This window comes from Aptenodytes forsteri, unplaced genomic scaffold (genome assembly GCF_000699145.1).
Source record: "Aptenodytes forsteri isolate BGI_AS27 unplaced genomic scaffold, ASM69914v1 Scaffold123, whole genome shotgun sequence".
NCBI classification, from domain to species: Eukaryota; Metazoa; Chordata; class Aves; order Sphenisciformes; family Spheniscidae; genus Aptenodytes; species Aptenodytes forsteri.
In genome coordinates this window covers 2,786,184-2,806,758 of record NW_008794408.1, presented here as the reverse complement: position 1 = coordinate 2,806,758, position 20,575 = coordinate 2,786,184, and the positions used below count along the sequence as shown (strand labels likewise).

Below are 20,575 nucleotides of genomic sequence, written 5' to 3'. Positions count from 1 at the left end.
CATAAGGTTGGTTAGTGCCACCACTGCTACTAGTTTTGTATGTTTTAACTTTGGATAATTGAACAGGGACATAGTTAAAGGCATGAAAATATAAAAGTCAGAATTTTGGGGCATTCCCTGCTATCTTTTGAAATTAATAAAATGAGATCTGGTTTTCAGCTGATTTCATTCTCAAAGGAAATGGGGCCGGGCTTATTATTTTTCCTACCACAACTGTCATAGAAAGATTCCTGCATTTTGCTAACATTGAGTAGTGATAGCGGCATAGAAAATTCATTTGATCTTATGTAATGTTTTCATGTTTAAAAAGATTTACATATCACATTTTTTGTATGATTAAAAATACTGGAATTTCATTGCAGTAGGCTTTAACTCCTGTGATTGAAGTTAAGGGAGATCTTTTTTTTTATAGCTAATCAAGAGTTTAACTGCCTCTGGGGCATTTTAAGAAAATGTTATACTGTACTTAACGAACATTATACTACAAATAAGAGTGATATTCCTGTAATTAAAACAGTCTGGATATTGCTTAATGAATGTTTTTCTTATCTTAATGTATAGGCAGTATGGGTTCATGTAGTTGCCTTTATTAACTTGTGGAGTTAGTTAAAAAGCTGGTTAAAACAGTAAGTCCATATCAGGTCAATATAAAATGCTTATGTAGGGATTTCATTGCTCTTATAAATCTGACTAGTTAAAAAATAAACACAGATGCTTGTTTGTGCCATCCTGAGCCGTACTGCAGGGTAGTATTTCTGCTTGTAGACATTTCTAAAGTTAAGTGTTGCCTGGAGCACTGCAGGATTTGCAAGCGGTCTTCTTTGTCGGCCGTTTAGGAAATATTTTAAAATTTCCACCAGACTGGTATTCAAAAGCAGAGAGCGGTTGGTTTTCAATTAGTGTAGCTACACTTGCTGTTGAACTAATAGCATTTGTGCGTTCGTTCTTTTTTCTGTCATACTGCATCAGCTTATTAATTACAACATTTTATTTTTTTTTTATGTAATTGCGGTGCGTTTTAGTTTTATAGTTCTGTTCTTCAGCGGTTTCATATTTACTAATTGCTTGCTAAGTTGTTCTTCACTGCTCAGTTATTTGGCACAGAAACCATTCTGAATAAGTTCAGTTTAATACAAAATAAATCTTCTACATAATAATTCTTCTACATAATAATTCTTCTACAAAATAATGCTTGGCTAAACATCATATTTTTGCTTTTAATCTTATTCTGAAAATATCATGCAGGGTTTTTTTTCCCAGACGAGATCGAGCATCTTTATACTGTTTAAAAGATATTCACCAGCTGGATTGCAACTGCATACATCTAAGTCTCAATTTTGCGCAAGTCTCTGTGCCAAAACCTGAAAATAGCAGGTTGGCCCACATATAGCCTAAGAACACATGGAAATGGAACAGTTTCATAATCCAAAATTAATCCCCAGTCCTGCAGGCACTTAAGCACATGGTTAATTTTAAGTGTTTGACTAGTCCTTTTGATTTCTCTGGGCTAAGCACATGCTCGAGTGGATTTACAGGAGCAATCTCAAAGTGCAGAGAAGACTGCAATATTGTTTTGTTTTTCCTAAGTAGTAAAAATGTCTGTGCTTTATTTAGTACCATAATTTACATACATTTCTAAGTGCAGGAATCGTCAAGCTGTTTGTGCTTTGGCTAAGCCTAGCCTGCCATAAATTGCAAATCAAGACAAAATATGGCCTATTTAGTGAAAAATTCTCAGAAGCATGAAGGGAACCTCGGTTTGTAAAATATCCCCACCACAACCAAAATTACAAAGTATACAAATTGTCATAAAAAAATCAGAAATTCTGAAAGACCCAAAGTGGGTGACAAATTTCTTCCTTCTTATGACTTCTGCAGCACTAGTATATTGACACTCGATTAATTTCCTTCTGCTAAATATTCTCAGGCACATCTTTAGTGTAATTTTATTTTAACTCAGATGTAAATCAGAACTAACTTTAAGGACTGTACCGTTTTCCTCATCTCTCACGCTGTGCAGATATGGATATCTAACCTGCGTAGGCTCTGGTGAACATGGCGGCTCTGTGTTACAGCAAGGTCATTTAACAGGCAGGAATGGCACTTTATTGATTCTGACTTTATCAAGTGCCTGTTTCTTATTTTACATATAACTCATTAGCAGCCCAGTCCTAAACTGCTCGGGAGGCTTTGGCTGTTTGGGACTCAGACTGTAATCACAGTAATTAGCGCTGAATTTTCAAATCCTCGTCTCGATCTTGACCTTGCAGTATTTAGTCAACACGCACACAGCTGGACCGGTGGTGGGAGCTGCAAGAGCCCAGTGGTGGGGATGCTCCCTGTATCCTGGCGTGGGCACCGGTGCAGAGGGAAGAGAGGGGATCGGGTAAGAAAAGAGGGGAAAAGCATGTTCAGGAAAAAAAGAAATTCTGTCCAAACATTTTTATCAATTTTTGTGTATGTGTACATAGAGCCATGGGTGGGTGCAGAGTCGGGGTGTGTGAAAACGTTGAGGCAGAATTAGTAGGAAGAGAAGTGCCCGATGGTGAGCCAGAGGGGAGGATTGGAAGAGGCAAGAGTGGTTTTGCAGTGACATAAAGAATCTCCTCAAAGTCCAGCTTTTCTGCAGAGGCCACCAACATGGGTCTGACTCTATAAAAGTGCAACCATTACAGATTTGAGAGGTTTATATATTCACTTCCTGAGACAGAATTTGGCATGGGATGCTCCGGGGTAGCTTGTTGGTGATACGTGCCTGATCCTCCTCCTGAACTGGAAGATGCTTGGCCCCAGAAGCCATGGTTTTTCCTTTGTGTTGCACAGCCCTGAGCACACTTGGTGCATATTGGTTTGTACACAACAGTGATAAACCAAAACAAATCATACATCGATGTCATACATCCAGAGTAATCTCTTCTTACTTCTCAATGCACATCTTAAAAAAGGCTAATTTTATGTGTAGTCCTTTCTAAACCTCTCGATATGGTATTGAATCTTCATCTTTATTGTGGGATGTTTCGGCTATTTAAAATGTGTTGTAATTTTCTGTCACAGCTGCTAGTTGCAGTTCTGTAAAAAATACGTAATGCAAGAGCTTCTGTTCGGAAAACGTATAGCTAAACAAAATTTTACAGTGTTGTAGATTTAAAAAATGCAGCGTAGAAACAACATTCGTTAAATACATGAAAGCACTTAAAATTTACTTATAGAAATTAAAACTTCAAAACTGTTTATATTTAGTGTTTATGTTTGTTTCTCTATCTTTATATTTAGGAAAACAGGGAAATGAATTGTTATCTTAACTACACCTTCCTTTGGTTAATGCGGCAAAGCGAATGTGTCACAGACAAACAGCGCTTTTCCATTGCCCTGCAGTGATGTGGGTTTGACTGAGCAGCAGTAAGCATCCCAAGGAGCTAGAAATTTTGCTAATGGTGACAGCAAAGCAAGGCGCAGCTCAGCTCGGGAATACTTTATGGGCATGACGAGTTATTCAGTTATCCACGCCGTAAGGAAGAGAGCGAACTCTCGACTGTATGTCACGTATGTTAAAGCTCCCCAAGACAGGACACCAATTAACCTTGGATGATAGCAAACACACACACACAGGCTGCCCGAGAGAAGCAGCCTGTTGCCATTAGTAGGAAGCAGCAACCCTTGTCACCCTGAGCCATTATTTAAATCTCTTTAAAAATTCCCTTATTAAGTCAAAGAACCGTAGCACTCTCCTCTTCCTCACAAATGGACTATTTTTGCTGCCGTGAAAACAGGAGACGTTAGTGATATGAGAAGCCAGCGGTCCTTTTATTTTTATCCTCGCTGTCTAATTTGGCCATTTTGAACTGAGAAGAAAAAAACCCCTGATCTTCAGTCAAAGCAATTCAAGGCATGGTGGAGCTCGGAATGAACCAAAGCAACAGGGTCAAATGTAGTTGAAAGAACATGGTGGGGTAAATAAAAGGTCTTTTTTTTTTTACATTTAGTGCTGGTGGGAGGAGAAAGTTTGGTTAACTATTTAACCTGTGATAGCCTTTTATCATTTTATGGCTTAGGGCTCCGTGATTTTAAGCCTTTGTCAGTAAGTTCCTGGTTTGTATTCGATCTTTTCCTCAGAAAGGCTCTGGTGTCCAGTTGTGTGACTTACATCCATTTACTGGAGATAGGAAAAAATTATAAATAGCAGCCAAAGATACATATTTTTCCTAAAATGACTTGCCAGCAACTTTGGATTTGGTACTCAGTTTCCATTTAAACCCTAAACCGCTTTCTTCTGCTCACACTTCTCTGCGTCGTGATTTTTTTTATCAGCGGGGTTCTCCTTCCCCATTTGGTTCGCCTCTCTATTTTTTGGCTATAATGTGACGTGTCCTATCAGTTGGAGCAAGCGCTTGCTAAAGGTCACTTGGAAGCCCCCTTTTCATTTCTCCCGCTAGAGTTTTTCCAGCAGGCAACCGCTCTCGGGGGAGCGACCCCCTCCAATCTGTCCCTTTTGATATCCAAAGCTGGTTGTTACGGGGGTTAAATTTCTTAATTCGCTGAGTTTTTGTGAGCGCTTCTTCAGCCCACCGCGCTCGGTCCCCGCGGCTGGGTGCAGTGCAGACCGCCTGTCTCCCTAAGGATGCTGTGAAAGTGTTAGGGCTTATTCTTTCACCTTCTTCAAACTTGAGGGATGGGGGCCAATTTTGTACCTGTATATCTCCCATCAGCTTCAGGGGAATTAACCTCCGCGTTACATCGGCGCGAGATCGTATCAGCCTGATGGGGGGAAGTTTAAAATCAGACAAAGCCTCTTCCAGGGCGCTTTGACTGGGAAGGAAAGCTGCTTGGCAAGAGATCTCAAACCACGAGAGCTGGTGGCTTCTGCCTGCCCTGGCGAGGGGTCAGGTTTGGGGGGTTTCTTAATTAGTTTTTGGAGGGTCAGGGAAATGACTGTAGTGGGTCTGGAACAAAGGAAGAAATCAAAATGTAAAGCTGAGTGTTTGATATGTTGATAACCCCCCAGTTTTAATTTTAGCATAATTGGATCAGGGTTAGTGGCAGTTGTTAGGTAAAGTACCTTCCCAAAGTTCTGGCTTTATTCAAAAGTAAGTATCATAGCTCTTCTCTTTTAACCTAAGTCTTTTTCTGTTTTTTTTCCCCAAAGAAGAACTGCTCAGTTTACCTTGGAATTATTTCCACTAGGAAAGCGCTAAGATTTCGGGGACCTGTATTCTGATGGTAAAGCTTGTGACATGAGCTTTTGTTTTCCATGCGAGGAAACGTTAGCATTTTTCACATGTTAACTTTTTAACAATTGCGGGGAATTTCTTTTCCTTGAAAACTGCCCCCTTTTCTTTTTCCTCCCCTTTTCTGTCTTCTTGATATTTTTATTTGCCTTTTATATGGAGACTTGTAGATTTTGTCACTTCAAACGTTAGCTGTTCCTCCTCTTTTCTTTCGCTTTACAATACACACTAGGAGATTTTTTTTTGCATATTCCTCCCCTTTCTCTGTGAGATATTGTAGTTGACCAAATTTAAAACACTACAGTATTTAGCATCCCCGCAGTGCCATTTTAAGTATTTGGACCTGGAAAATGCCCCAAGCAATAACTACCTGAATTGCTTTTAATTACACAATATAGCTGCATCATTTTACTTCAGATTCTTTTTGATTGATGCTGTAAGGCAATTGTAACCATGGATGATGGGATTAAGTGCCTCTTGAAGTGACTTTAGCTTCTTGTGGGAACAAAGGGAAAGAAGAGAACACTTAGTCCCTTTTTGAGTGAACAGCCTTTTTTCACTTGCTATATAAAGAAATACAATTAACAAACATTATCCCCAGAGGTGAATTGAAATGTACATGCGGACAATAACCGCTCTTGACTGCAATTAGACATATATGATCCGAGGTATTTTGGCCATTCATTAGTGCTAATTGTTTGAGAAACAAGCCCACAGAACAAATGATTAAAATGTTAGTGCCATAACCAGGATTATTAGCATGTGTGATAAAATGCATGTGCCGCAGCTGTACCAATAAAACTCTCCGGCGAGTCGCTTTGATTCGACAAATACTCAGCTCGGCTGCGAGCCCTTCGTATTTGCACAGGGCCTGCTGATGTTTATAACAAACAACTTATATCTTCTTTTCTTAATTAGAAAGAATTACTATGCAAATTGCGGGGCTTTGTAATTTCGTAGAAGTTTCCTTTGTCTTTGGCGGATTATTTGTGTGCAGTTGTGAGCTACTCCCTAGTAAATTCGACATAGGAAAACCGTTATATTTACTCTGGGGGTTTTTTTGCACATATCGGAGAAATAATTAGTAGGAGATTTTGCTGCATTAGCTGGGTCGTGTTCAGTGGGGTCTTAGGTCTTGGGTCACTTCTGTCCTTCTGCCACAGCACCACAGATATCCAGGATTGTGATTGGGACGCAGTTACGTGCACACAGGTCAGAAATACACATTGTGGAAATTAACCAGCTTTTTTAATGGTTTTATTCAAATGCCTAAACATGTCCGTTGGAAACGCTTTGCCAACAGGGTGCCAACGATTGTAGAAGGAGAGATTCGGCCTGTGGAGCAATGGATATTTTTCCATGCGTTAGGCAGCTCACAGTGCAGCGTCTCTTCCAGGGACGATTTGATCTAGCAAATAAACAGGGAACAGAGGCGCAGGTTAAAGTGCTGATCCTGAAAATCACTTGTGGGAGTGCTTTACTTGTGAGCTATATGTTGTTGGGTCGGATGGGACTGCACAGGTGTGTGCAGTTACGTATATGTGTGAGTACGAGCAACGCTGGAATGTGAAAATCCAGTTTACAGCAGGGAAATGTGTATCATTTGAGGTAGTTTCACTGGTTTGCAGTCACACTGTATGGCTGCCATTGCAAAGTGCAATGTCTCTTAGTAATCAGAAAGGTTTTGTTTTCTCCTTCCTGAGGATGAACTATTTGCTGTTGAGTGAAACGGTTCTCAGAGGATCACGAGTAACTTTAACTTGCCAGCTGCTTTTACATATTTGATGAAGACTTTAGTAGAGTGTTATGTTTGCTGAAGAAATTTAGTTCCATTTCCAAGGCCCAGGAGCATTCAGCGTGCTGCTAGATGCTATGAATGAAAATACGCTGCTGTAAAACAATTTAATGAGCATTACCCAATAGCCTAGTCCTTGTTTTAACTTACAGTGCTTAAAGGAAGAAACATTGTCTTAGCAAATTCACTTGGCTTATGTCCATGTGTTTAGTTTAAAGCGTAGTCAAGCTTAGTTTGAATCATTAAAATACTTGCAGTCAGGAAACATATGTAAGATTTTCTTCCTCTTTATGGCATGGGGTTAACAATATAATTGAGATTGCAGTGCTGTGTGGGTTTTTTTGTCCTAAAAAAGTAACTGCTGGGGATTTTTTTGTTCTATCAAAATAACAGAAGTCGAGATAATCAGGATAGTGTTTCCTACCAGAGTAGCTAACTGCTCATATGCATAGCACCCCAGGCCTTGCCACCATTTTAAAAAGGTCTATAGGCAAATGGATTTCTTAATAAATCCTCTTCTTCCTCTACATTTCATTTTGTTGTAGGACATAAAATATGTCTATGTAAGGAAAATGCACAGTGAGAACAGAAGCTGATTTTTTCAGAATATATGCCAAAATAATAGCATATGAAAACATTTATTGCAGTCACACCTAAGCATACGTGTTGAAAACTCTTATTTTACATATACATTTCCAGAGCTCTTTGTTTTGAAAGGAGAAGGATGCTGCATTGGTCCACTGACACCAGTTCCTCCTGTACATCTTTTTTTCCTGGCCATAGCTCTTGAAAAAATTATTACTTCTTCAACTTGCTAAAATGTTCCATAAGACTAATAATTTGACAAATCGACAGTATATTTTTATAATAGTCTGTGTCCTGAGAAACCTGTGGTTTGGGCCCATCGGGCTACAAAGTTGGTTAGCTGAAGAGGAGATACCAATAGTCACCAGGTGATAGTATTTCTAACATTAAGCCTATTAGGTGATGGTATTTTAATGGATTAAATCTACTGCTTCTTTAGAGTCAGCTGGCCTGCTGGGGAAGCCGTACTGCTCCTCCATCTGAACAAAATTCATAGACCTCAGTGGTGACACCTGACTGAATCTGGTCTGCGGGTAACGACGGTTTTACCTACACAATACTACATGCCGTTGTGCGTGGTATGCGGAGCAGAGCTGCCTTCGTGGGGCTTGCAGCAATGAGAGGGAAACTGGCTGGTCAAACAGCCCTTGGTTTGACGACGGCTCAGAAGAAATCCTGGGAAACGCGTAACAGGAGATACGTCTCATCTCGGCGTGCTCTGAGATTATAGTGTTAGCCATGTCTATCGAGTTTCAGGTGGGTTGGGGGGTTGGTGAGAGGCAGTCATTAAGGGTGCTTCAGGGGCTGCTTGGCTCTAGGCTGGAGTTAACTATTAATGGGCTGAGCTCTTTGAGTCCTTTGTGTCTTTGAGAACTACAGGGTCGAAGCCATCAGAGAAAGAGAACAGAAACTAATCACTTTTGTCCCCTCATATATGTTTAGTGAAGGACTGCAGACTTCTTTACTGACCTCTGTGTCACACTGAAAAAAGACCCTTCTCTTTCCATTTGAGATAAACCACTCTTCCACCTCCTCCTTGCTCTCCCAAAGTGTACTACTGCAAGAAAATGGGATTAAGTGGATTTAACTAGCAGCCACTTGAGTTGCCACAAGTTGTGTTACCATCCCCACTTCAACACGAGGCAGGAGACATGAAGTGGTTTGTGGGAGAGGGGCAAAGAGGGTACTTAAGAGAGACTCAGTGGATCTCAGTTGCATGTCTCCAGGTATTGTCAGGACCTCCACCACCTAAGTCTTGAAGCTGTTGCAGTTAGAGAAGAAGAAGATTTATTAACAAGGGTAGTACTGGCACTTGTATTAAAATAATGCATTGTTTATGTTTAACAGCAAAGCTGCCCTGTTACTTAGGCTGGATTAAGTATTACCAGGCATATTATAAAGAAGAGATTGGTGGCGGGTTTTTGTGGGCTTGTAAGGTGGGTCCACCCAGGACATGCAGAGACCCAGCAGAGGAGATGGTGGAATAGTTGTCCTGTTGAACTTAGTTTACTGAGATAAAATGTGATAAAAGCTTTCTTCATATTTTTAACCCAAGACCTGTATTCGGCTTTTAGGGTGCTCACTCTAAGGGAAGAGAAGGTTCTTCAACAGGGTTAGCTTAGAAAGGCAAGTATCACAGTGGTCTGTCAGCGACACATCACATTGACTCTGATTTAGATTGACTGAACTCATTTCCAAGTGTTTGAGGGGGTTAGTCATGTTCACTTTGAAGAAAACCCACGTGCGCATGTAGCCATGTGTCATCCAAGTGTAGCAACTTGGGAAGCATTATTAAGAGGGGCATAGGAAAATGCATGGGTCCCTGACATGATGCGATAATGACATGTTCAGCATGGTGCTAGAAAAGCTTTGCATTATTCAAAGTGCTGAATAATATACATGATAATGCATAATGGTGTTATATGGTAGGATTATTTTGTGGCATAAGTGACTTGTGCTCTGAGTATGAAGGCAAATTGTATTATTTTGTCCTCATTTTTGATGTAGCAGAATAGGCCTGGGGGGTAGAGCGTGAAATGGGGAGGAACAGGAGCAGACAGGGGTTGTTTTTTTTTTTGGAAGGCCATGAAACACAGTGGCACCCTCTGCAATTTATTTCTCTGTGCTTGTAATTATGGAGCAAAGCAGGCTCCCTACTGCACTCGAGGGCAGCCTCCCCCGGCAGCTCCACTGCCTCCAATTGCACCAACCCGGCTTGCGCCTGGGGTGGGTTAGTTGGTCCCTCACCGGGAGTACCAGCATGGGGTGGAGACCGCCACAAACCTGACACCTACGGGCCATATGGATGCCACCCACTCAAGCCATGTGGCACCACAGGCTCACACCTGCACTGAAGTGTGGTGCACAAAGCATTTATAAATTTTAAAAGGCACCGCAGCCAACAGCCTGCTGATGGGTTTATGAGCTCTGTCGATGGAAGTCTGTGCTGTGGGTCTGAAGGCTTCTGAGAGGATGTGTTTGGATTAGTGAGGTTCCACATTACATGGGGTTTTCATTCCTGTTTTCCTCATTTCCCCCTCCATCCATTTTGCTTATTTAAAATTTGCATGCAAATACGTTTGTTGATATAACGCTAAGGTTGCAAAATCAATGTCGCAAACCCATGTTTGTTTTAACCAACACCCCTGCTTCGTTCACAGCATGCCATCCAGCTCCTGGAGCAAACGTGGCAGATAGCGGCCTTGTCCCTAAAGCAGTCCCAATCCATTCCCAGCACAGCCTCCATCCTATGGAGGAGTCCTATGACAGGGAAAAACCAACCACCATCCTTCTGTATTTAATACTTTCCATAGCGCACAGAACGGGCAGCGTAATTAAGGCTGCACGGATAACCTCAGCCCCGGCAGTTCTTCAGTTCTGAGTGTTTAAGTTGGCAACTTCTGTTGAACATAGTAGTTTTGGAGTTTTATACTGTAATTAACTGTAATACTGATAAGTCCCTTGGCTCTTCCTAAGGAAAAAAACTATATATAAATAACCCAAAACCAGCCACTATCTAGGTAGGAATGTTTCCCTTTTAAAATACAGTCAAGTATTCTTTACAGAATTGTAGCCAAGAGTCTAATTTCAACAATATCCTTTACAGGGTGGATTCTCCTCTGCCAGCTGGTGTTCCTAAGCTTAGTTATCGCTTTGCATCATCTCACAAGTACGTTCCCAGGCGAGCTGTGCTGTATGTACCTGCGGATGATGAAAAGAAGATACGAAAAATCCCGTCACTAAATGTAGATTGTGCGGTGCTGGACTGTGAAGATGGCGTGGCTCTGAACAGAAAGGTAATTAAAAAGTATCTGTGTGATACAATCAGCACTAAAGAGAACGTGTGGAAAAACATTGCATTTGCCTTGGGGAAGTGACAACCAGAGAGACGAAGATAAATCTTAAGATATACAAAGTGATGTAACAGTGATAGGCTTTGTGAAGGCGTTGGGAAAATCTGCTTACCCAGAACTGAAAGAGATCCCGTGTAAGTGGGGAGGGAGTTTTGAAGGAATACAGAGCTGGGCGTAAGCTCTCATCACAGAAGAGTGGGAGATACTGTTATTATTGCTGCATATTTCTTATAGAAGAGGAGGAAATGGACTGTGAGAAGAGAAGCAGGAAAGGAAGAGTTAGTTCAGAATCACGAGGTGTGGGGTTTGTTGTTGAAACAAAAGCATCTTCAGATTGTGAGCGAAACAGTGTGGGTTTGGGTTCGAGCCTTGGGGTGTTTAGAAAGATTTACTTACTGAGCATTTTGGAAGAAGTGCTGTTAGGGATGTTTCTGAAGGAAGGAGAAGTTAGAACCTGAGCGCACCAGGGTTTGGAGGGCGGTTTAGATTGAAGGAGCTGCAAGAAAGCAGTCATGGAGAGCAGCATGGGAAAGAGATGTAGATGTGTTAAGTACCAGTGCCAAGTTTCTGTTGACATCGAACTGTGAAAGAAGAGAGAATGATCTAACATACGTTGTTTTGCTTGCAAGCAAATTTTTCAAATATCTGAAAATAACCATTTTAAAATGTTTCACATCTTAAGCAATGTATATGAGAAACTGGTGTAAATGTTTCCTAGTGAAAGGTATTTCTGAACAGAAACAGAAGTTTGCCATCACATCATTTTCATATTTGTCAGTTCTCCTGTCCATTTTACAATGCTTCAAACTACAGCAAGCACTGTTTAAGTTTTGAGTATGAATGCATTGTCCAGGAAGTTATGAAAATAGGCTTGAAAATTTTCCCATGTCATCTCAAAAATGTGGATGAAATTTTATTCTTTTCTGTTTCTTGGGAGTTAATGCTTTCCAGAAGGACTCCCTTTGATAGCGCTCTCTCTAACCTTCAGGTCTTTACAGGTATGTTGGAAAGAAAAAAGTTTACAGAGTTTTAGTTCACTATTTAGTTACACTGTTTTAGTTCTGAAAAGTGAAAATAGCATTGCTGAATGTTCATGTGTACTGCTGAAGACACTTGGAAAACGTTTTCCAGTTGCTAAAATTCTGTGTGGAAGACTAAGATTATATCTGCCGTCACCATGAATTAGTATTGTTTAGGTCCTATTTGGGCGGCTTCTGCTTTAAGATGACACAAGGCGCAATTGTGTATTAAACTGTGGCATTTTTAGGTGCAGCTTAATTATATCAAACAAATCATTTATAGCAGAAGCATCTATTTGTAATAGAGGATGACAGCAAAACAAAATTTTATGATCAAGGTGACAAAGTCGATAGTAGTAATTTCTAAAGGGTGGTAAAATTCTCCTTTTGTTGAAGTGAAGGGGAGCTATGCCACCGGGTATAAGATTTCAAAGAAATTAGGGGGAAAATCTGTAATAGGAACTTGACATGACAGATGAGCCCCTGACTGAGCTTAAATGCAAAAAGGAAGCAGACAGGAGGTAGAAGTGGGGACAGGCGACCAAGGAGCAACACAGAAGCGTTGTCCAGGCATGTAGGGACAGAATGAGGAAGGTCAAAGCTTGGCTGAAATCAAAACTGGTGAGGGATGAGCAGGACAAGAATGGCTACTACGAGTACATCAGCAGCAAAAATGAGAAGGAAGACTAGGGTAAGTGTGGACCCACTGCTCCATTAAGCCTCAGGCTTTACTGTCAGAGTCTGCTCTCAGGCCTCCTAGGTCGTCTCCTAGAAGCAAAATTTGTGGGAGTGAGGTAGTAGCCAAAGTAGGGGAGGATGGACTTAGGGTCTATTTAAAATAAGCTGGTCCATGGGACCAGACAGGACATGCTGGAGGCCGCTGAGCGAGCTGACTAGTGGACTAGTGTCATCCTAAAGCTGCTGTCTGTCATCACTGAAAGATCATGGTGGCTGGGACACATTCCTGATGCCTGGAGAAAGGCGAATGTCACAGTCGTCATCAGAAAGGGTAAGAGTGAGGAACTGCGGGCCCATCAACCTCACGCTAGTCTCCAGGAAAGTGATGGTGCTGGTTCTCATGGAAGGTATTTCAAGGCACCTAAGGACCTAGCCAGAATGGACTGATCAGGAGCAAATCACACCTGACATACCTGATCGCCTTCTCTGAACAAATTACTGTCCTTGAGTATGAGAGCTGAATAGATGTTGTCTACCTTGACTTTAGCAAGGCTTTTGACGTGGTCTCTTGTAGTATCCTGGTCATCAGCCTGAGAAAAAATGGACTGGATGGATAGACTATAGGGCAGGAGGCAGTTTGGCAGGAATCGGGTGGTCCATGCTATGTGCTATTTTGCACTTACCTCTGCTGGGGCCAATACTGTTTAACTTCTTCACTAGCAACCTGGTTGATGGGATGGAGTGCACTCTCACCAGGTTCATGATGAAACCAAACGGCAGTGCAGTTGATATGCTGGAGGGCACAGCTGCTCTTCTGATGGGGCTTTACAGTTGGAGGAACAACCTGACAGAAAGGTAATGAAGTCCAACAAAAGTAAAAGCAAACTCCTGACACTGGGCTGGGATAACCAGCCTGCTGGAGTAACAGGCTGGGGAGCGACTCCCTGGGGGCAGCTCTGCCAAAAAAGGCCCTGGGTGCTGTTTTACAACAAGCTGAATGGTGTCAGCAGTGCGCCCTGGCAGCAAAGGTGGCCGACCGCCTCCAAGGCTGGGCCGGGGGGCGCCCCCCGCCTCCAAGGCTGTGCTGGCACGGGTGCAGCCAGCAGGTCCAAGGAAGGGGGTCCCTCCCATCCACTTGGCTTTTGAGGGTCTCTCTGAGGGGGCTGTGCCCAGCTGTGTGCCCCAGGACAAGAGAGAGGCTGACCAACGGGAGGGAGACCATGAATGGCCACCAAGGTGGTCGTGGCACAGGAGGAGAGGCTGAGGAGCTGGGTTTGCTCATCCTGGAGAAGAGATGGTTGAGGGGGCCTTGATGGAGGCTTTGCTGCCTGAGGGGAGCTGGATGGGTGGCAGAACCAGGCTCTTCTCAGAGGAGCTCAGGAACAGGGCAAGAGCAATGTTCACAAGCTGCATGAGGGGAAATGCTGACTGGAGACAATGGAAAAAAGTCTTCCCCGTGCAGGTGGTTAGACACTGGAAGAGGTTGTCCAGAGCAGTGGTGCATCCTCCCTCCGTGGGGGTATTCAAGCATTGGCTGGATGAAGCCATGAGCAACCTGGTGTAGAGCAGTAGTTAGCCCTGCTTTGAGGAGGCAGCTGGATGAGATGGTCTTCTGAGATCCCTTCCAACCTGAATTAGACTGTGTGATTGCATGATCTAGTAGCAAAGCGTAATTAAAAGTGGTTGGAAGATTGAATTTCATTTTTAGATCTGCCACAGATGCTCAGGAAGACTTTGAGACTTAGGGGCTGTGAATGTGAAGCTGAAATTATTACTGCTCTTACAGCTTAATTTATTAATGTTTCTGAGGTGTTTGGAAACTTTGTGTGAAAGATATGTCAAGAACATGCACTGAAGTACAGTATTCAGTGGCCTGTTGCAAGTGAGTCGTCTGAAACTGAGAAAAAAAACCACTGGGAAACACAGCAACACTGAGTCTGTCCTTTAATTATTATTCTTAAAACAAATAGTACTGATGAATTTGGCTATTTATTGCCATGTTTTATATCAGTAAGAATGCTACTTATGGATTTTCTTGAAACTGCTGCCGAAATGTTGGGTCTTGGGAAAATCAGGACCTGGTGGAAGGTTCACAGTGCCTTGTGCCAAACTTACACCTGTCTACAGAAGGCCTTCACTTCCATCAAGTCCAAGCAGCAAGTTTGAACCACATCTTAACAAGTCCATTTTAACAAGATGCTGTGTGGTTTGTATTAGGATTAAGTTAGATTTGGAGAGATCAAGAATCTGGAATGTCGGCAGCTCCATTTGGTTGCTCATTTAGAGGGAAACGAGGAAGATGAGCTTCCTATAACCAAAGCTGATAACATTTGCAAAACTGCATCTGGTTGCAGTAGCTGCTTTTGAAGCAGCAGTTGTAAATTAAAAATCTTTAACTATTTTCTGTACAATATTTTCTCTCAAAGAAATTTTGGAAGATTTCCTCCCCTGCAGCCTCCCTCCACAATTATGTTTTGTAACGGTTCACAGAGAGCACCAGAAGAGGGGATCCCATACCCATACCCTAATCTGCATACTGTTTTGGTGCCTGCATTTCTTACCTTCAAGCGCTACAACACTGACCGTGATTTCAGGTATCATCTGTTGACTTCTCCTTCTTTTCAATCTTTTTTCCTAGTTGATATTTTGACTAAATCACAAAAAAAAAAACCTTGCCGCAAGAAGTTCACAAGGAGAAAATTTCTCAGCAAATTTTCTGAGGAGAACCAGTGGGAAGAAATGGCTAAAAAGCAAAGTTATAGTATGCTGAATACTAAGCCTGCAAGTAGGGTAAGAGCTGATTCTGGTGTGAGTAGGACATGTGGGACTTTTGCAACCACTTTGGGACTAGACAGAGCTGTGGGAGGTCTTCAAAAATTCAGAACAGGGAAGCTGATAGGAAGATATCCCAGTGTTGCTAAAAATTTCAGCCTTCTTTTACAAAGTTAGCTTTAGTCTTGCTGAACATAGTCTACTAGTCATGCTGACCTCAAATCCTGGTTGGGGCTCCACACGCTATTTTTAGAGGTTCAAATGCATAATCATAGAATCATTGAGGTTGGAAAAGACCTCTAAGATCATCGAGTCCAACCATCGCCCCAACACCACCATGCCCACAAACCATGTCCCTAAGTGCCTCATCTACTCGTCTTTTAAATACCTCCAGGGATGGGGACTCCACCACTTCCCTGGGCAGCCTGTTCCAATGTTTAACCACTCTTTCAGTAAAGACATTTTTCCTTACATCCAATCTAAACCTCCCCTGGCGCAACTTGAGGCCATTTCCTCTCGTCCTATTGCTAGTTACTTGGGAGAAGAGACCGACACCCACCTCGCTACAACCTCCTTTCAGGTAGTTGTAGAGAGCGATGAGGTCTCCCCTCAGCCTCCTTTTCTCCAGGCTAAACAACCCCAGTTCCCTCAGCCGCTCCTCATAAGACTTGTTCTCCAGACCCCTCACCAGCCTCGTTGCCCTTCTCTGGACACGCTCCAGCACCTCAACGTCCTTCTTGTAGTGAGGGGCCCAAAACTGAACACAGTATTCAAGGTGCGGCCTTACCAGTGCCGAGTACAGGGGCACGATCACTTCCCTACTCCTGCTGGCCACACTATTTCTGGTACAGGCCAGGATGCCATTGGCCTTCTTGGCCGCCTGGGCACACTGCCGGCTCATGTTCAGCCGGCTGCCGACCAGCACCCCCAGGTCCTTTTCTGCCAGGCAGCTTTCCAGCCCCTCTTCCCCAAGCCTGTAGCGCTGCATGGGGTTGTTGTGGCCAAAGTGCAGGACCCATAATGTCGCACAGTGTGGACTGTCAGCTGCCTCCCCAGGTGTCTGACTCTATAAGACATTGGGAATTTCTACGACAGAAATTTAGTTTTTGGTTGGGGGGAGAATTGAATACTGCTAAAGGGAAATTACTTTCCCTGAGCTACTATTCACAGATGAAGATAGGAACTCTTCCCTACTGATGTACATGTAAAGTTTCTCCAGTGTTGCTCTACATTTTAAACAAATGTCTCAGAATGGCTGGCTTGGTGATACTATTAAGTGAACAGTTCAAATAGAAATTATAAAACTATAAAATCAGAAATAATACAGATTGCAGTGTTGATATGTTGCAAATGCATCACACTATAGAGACGTTTTGTGAAATGGTATGAAAACAGCCTGTATCTATTTTTAGCTCTTCACAGGAGAAGGCTTGAATTTTCTTTCATTTTAATTGTAAAAAAGACAATGATAAAAAAGATGGCTGCATCAATGTGCTTGACCAAGTCATATAAGCCAATAAGCTGAATTGCATGTTATGCCATTGAGAGGTCTCTGTGTAGGAGCTGAGCTGTCTGAAGATATCTCGAGGGCTCTCAGCCAAGCCAGCACTCCCTGCTGTAGCTTTCTCTGTAGAGCTGTGTTACTCACCGTGCTTCCATGCCAGGTGAACCTATTATCAGGTGGAAAAGTTTCCTCCTCCTGTTGGAGAAAGGAAGATTTCCATGCCAGTGCTTTCATTTTCCAAGGGCAGAGTGGGCTGAGATTTCGTTGTTAGTTCTCATGGGTCTTGTAAGGTTATCACCCTTACAAGAGAGTTTTCTAGAAAAGCTTTTTTTTCAGCAGGATCCTGTCTTCAGTGCTGCTATTCTTCAGAGCATCCAGGAGGTCTCAGCTGCCAAGTCAGCCTAGCAAGAGACCAGTTGGAGCTGCTACTGTAGTGTTCTGCCTCCTTCTGAGGCCTTGACAAGAGTTTCAGAGCATTTTGATGACTCCAATCCAGTGCTATTAGTGACTTCATCTTCACTGAGGTCAGTAGGATGGTTTTGAATAATGGGGATATATGGCGCCTAATTCTGTAGCTCTCTTTAGTGTGCCATCAGGCCAGCCAAGGCACAGTCCCTTCTGCCTTCTGACCTTTGAAAGTTACCTCAGGCAAATTTTGAAGGGGCTAGGGTTCAGCCTTTTCTTTTCATGGGGAATGCCACTGTTATAATTAGAAATCAAAACAAAACCCCATCTTCCCTCCCCCCTGCCCAGCATTTTTTGTATCAGAGGTCTAAAAGCAATCCCTTGGAGTGTACGTATGGCTGGGAAACGTCTGTGGGGTCCTCTGACATGGAACACTTGAAAATGTGAAATGTTATTGTTGTTCTTCTGGAACTAAATAGATCTCGTTCGTCCAATAAAATTTATTAATATTCAGGGCTGCACTGTAAAACAATGTTTAAGTTCCTAAGCCCTTTTTGCTGTGAATCGTGATTGTATCGCTTTGTGTCTTTTAAAAAGAAGTTGCGCTCTCGTCCAGCACTTGGGCAACAGAAGCTGGGGAAGAGGAAGCCTCAGCTCTGTCCTTTCCTCACATCCCTTCCTCAAGAGGGGAAACAGCAGCCCCTGAGCCTCTTCTGTTCTCCCTGCTCCCCTCAGCAGCGAGGGGAAGTTCGGTTTGGCTAAGAGGATGGATAGGGAAGGACCTATTTTGCTTATCTGCAGCATGGCCTCTTAAGGTCATAGCATGAATTTGTTCCTACTTAATATCTTGTAGCAGCCACTTAAAAGATCATCGCTGTGCTATGCCACGGAAGGAAAAAAATTTTCAATTAATCCTTTTGAATCGTCTGTTTTTAAAAATAGGATTAAAGCCTGACCACTTTTCAAACTGTTCCACTACGAATAACGCATACGTAAGAGATGACTCTGGGTTCATTACAGTTAAGAGCAGGTCATCCGTATACGTGCTGATTTTATGGAGATTTCTCCCCATAGGCATGCCTCCCCCATCTCTCTAGTGATCTGATCTTCGGGTCAGAACAAACAGCACGCCGGCAAGAGAGCATCCTTGCCTACCATTTTTCCCCTAATCTGAGGCCTTCTGACCTTTTTATTCCTTATCACTGATGAGAAGAGGCTCTTGCATATAAAATAACACTTCAACTAAATTTGGGGGTGGAGATAAATATATAAAATGGGTCAGCGTAGTATACAAAGAAAATCCTAGGCTTTCCTTATTGAAAGGAAATTTCCTTATTGATCTTATTGAAGGCTTTTACAGTATCAGTGGAAAAAAATTGCAGTTGGTTTCCATAAATCTGTAGCTACTTCAGTTAAAGTCAACAGTTTTCCTGTATTATGTGATGATAATTTTTTTTTTTAAGAAAGCCAAGTTGGTTAGGATTTATCAATGCCGCAGGTATTTCTCTAGGCTCATAGTGAGAACGTTAGCTAGTACTTCATAGGCACAGTTGCATGAAACATTGATAACTAGGTTATTTTACCAGGTCTTGGCTTTATTTATAATAAATTAGTACTGTACCTAATTGTATTCCTCCTACAGGGAGAAGGCTTGCTGATAAAGTGTGTAGAGAATGATTAAATGTACACAGGCGCATAGTAGGGTGACTTCTCTTCAAAAGATGCACAAAATTAAAATGGGAATGCTGCTTTCCCCAGTGGCTTGCCATTATTAAAAGTCTCAGTAGCATGGGAAATTTCTTCTGTAGGAATTGGGGAGTCCAAAAGTCTCTCTGGTTTATTGTAGGGAAGCTGAACTGTACAGTGAAACTCTGCAAGGCCTTTTTGATCCTTGAAGAGTTCTGATGAATATACATTTTTATGAAAGTTGTAAAGTGTTTCTATTTCCTTATTAATCCCACCATGGTCCTGGAAGAACTGCCACTCCTGAGTGGTAACTGTGACAATAAAAGTTTTTGTTCCTATTGTTTTACTCTACAAGCCAATCATCTTCCTTACATAAAGATTTGAGGGTTCGTAAGGACAATCGCAATATTCAGCAATTTTCTTCTTAATGAGCTCAGTAATGCCTGTGTCTCTTCGAGCAGAGCCTTTGAATTGCCAGTTATTTCTTTTCCACTGATTCAGATGTATCCAATTAAGTTTGACTTGGACATGTTCTGACACAACTATTACTGCTGACAGAATGGTGTCTAGAAACTTAGGGAAAATGTCTTGACTAAGTATTAACAGGGATTTCAGGCAGGAATACATTAATAGACCTGGGAAAATATTTTAAAACATACAGTTAACGTTTGTATGGAATTGGAATTCACAGTACTTCAACTCTTCGCGTGTAGTCCACTGTCTGCAGGCACATCAGCACACCTGGCTACTGAAGGCTCATTGCAGGACTAGAAGTCATGTACTGTTACGCATTTCTGGACCAGTTTTCAATATTTCATCTGTTTTCATAGCAGGAAGGACCTGGCTGCACAGCCATTGAGCATCTAGCACTTAGTTTGAAGGGAGCCGTTGAGTTTCAAGTGTGCTACAGAAAATCAAGCCAATACAAAATGTTCAGTATACACGTGTAGCTTAGAAACAATCTGTTGGATCAAATTTGGGCAGACTTTGGTTTGTATGCAGAGCCATGCGTTGGGTTGTGTTGTCAGGGCTGCAGTGGTACTGGGGGTGAGGAAAACATAAAGGTACTGCCCAGATGGCAGTCACAGGGGTTCTCAGCACTCAACACCATTTGCTCCAGGCCGTGAGCAGGCAGAGGAATATGTTTGTATGTCCATGAGCTTTTTTGTTGGCCATGAGCAGGCAGAGGAATATGTTTGTATGTCCAGGTTTCTATTGCAATTAATCTTGAAACCTAGTCTTGAACCTAAGACTCCATTGTGCTTGTAACCAGTAGTCCACCCTGCTTATTCTTCCACATTGCAAGGGCCACATTTTGAAAACAGAGAGGTAAGCCAAGCATGAGGAAACCCACAGACCCCATTAACAGGGGCATGGATCAGGAAGTGGTAGGACACTGTCGTGGTTTAACCTCAGTCAGCAAATGAGCACCACACAGCCGCTCGCTCACTCCTCCCCTCCCCCCCAGTGGGATGGGGGAGAGAATTGGAAGAGTAGAAGTGAGAAAACTCGTGGGTTGAGATAAAAACAGTTTAATAATTGAAATAAAATAA

General features: G+C 42.4%; 1 protein-coding gene across 1 annotated transcript in view; it reads left to right on the top strand.

The window, feature by feature from the left end:
- The window catches only part of CLYBL (citrate lyase beta like), a 115,305-nt gene that overhangs the window by 13,611 nt on the left and 81,119 nt on the right, over positions 1-20,575 (top strand). The window contains exon 3 of the mRNA XM_009288480.1: positions 10,712-10,901. Within this exon, the coding sequence (XP_009286755.1) occupies positions 10,712-10,901 (190 nt within the window). The remainder of the gene's footprint in view (positions 1-10,711; positions 10,902-20,575) is intronic.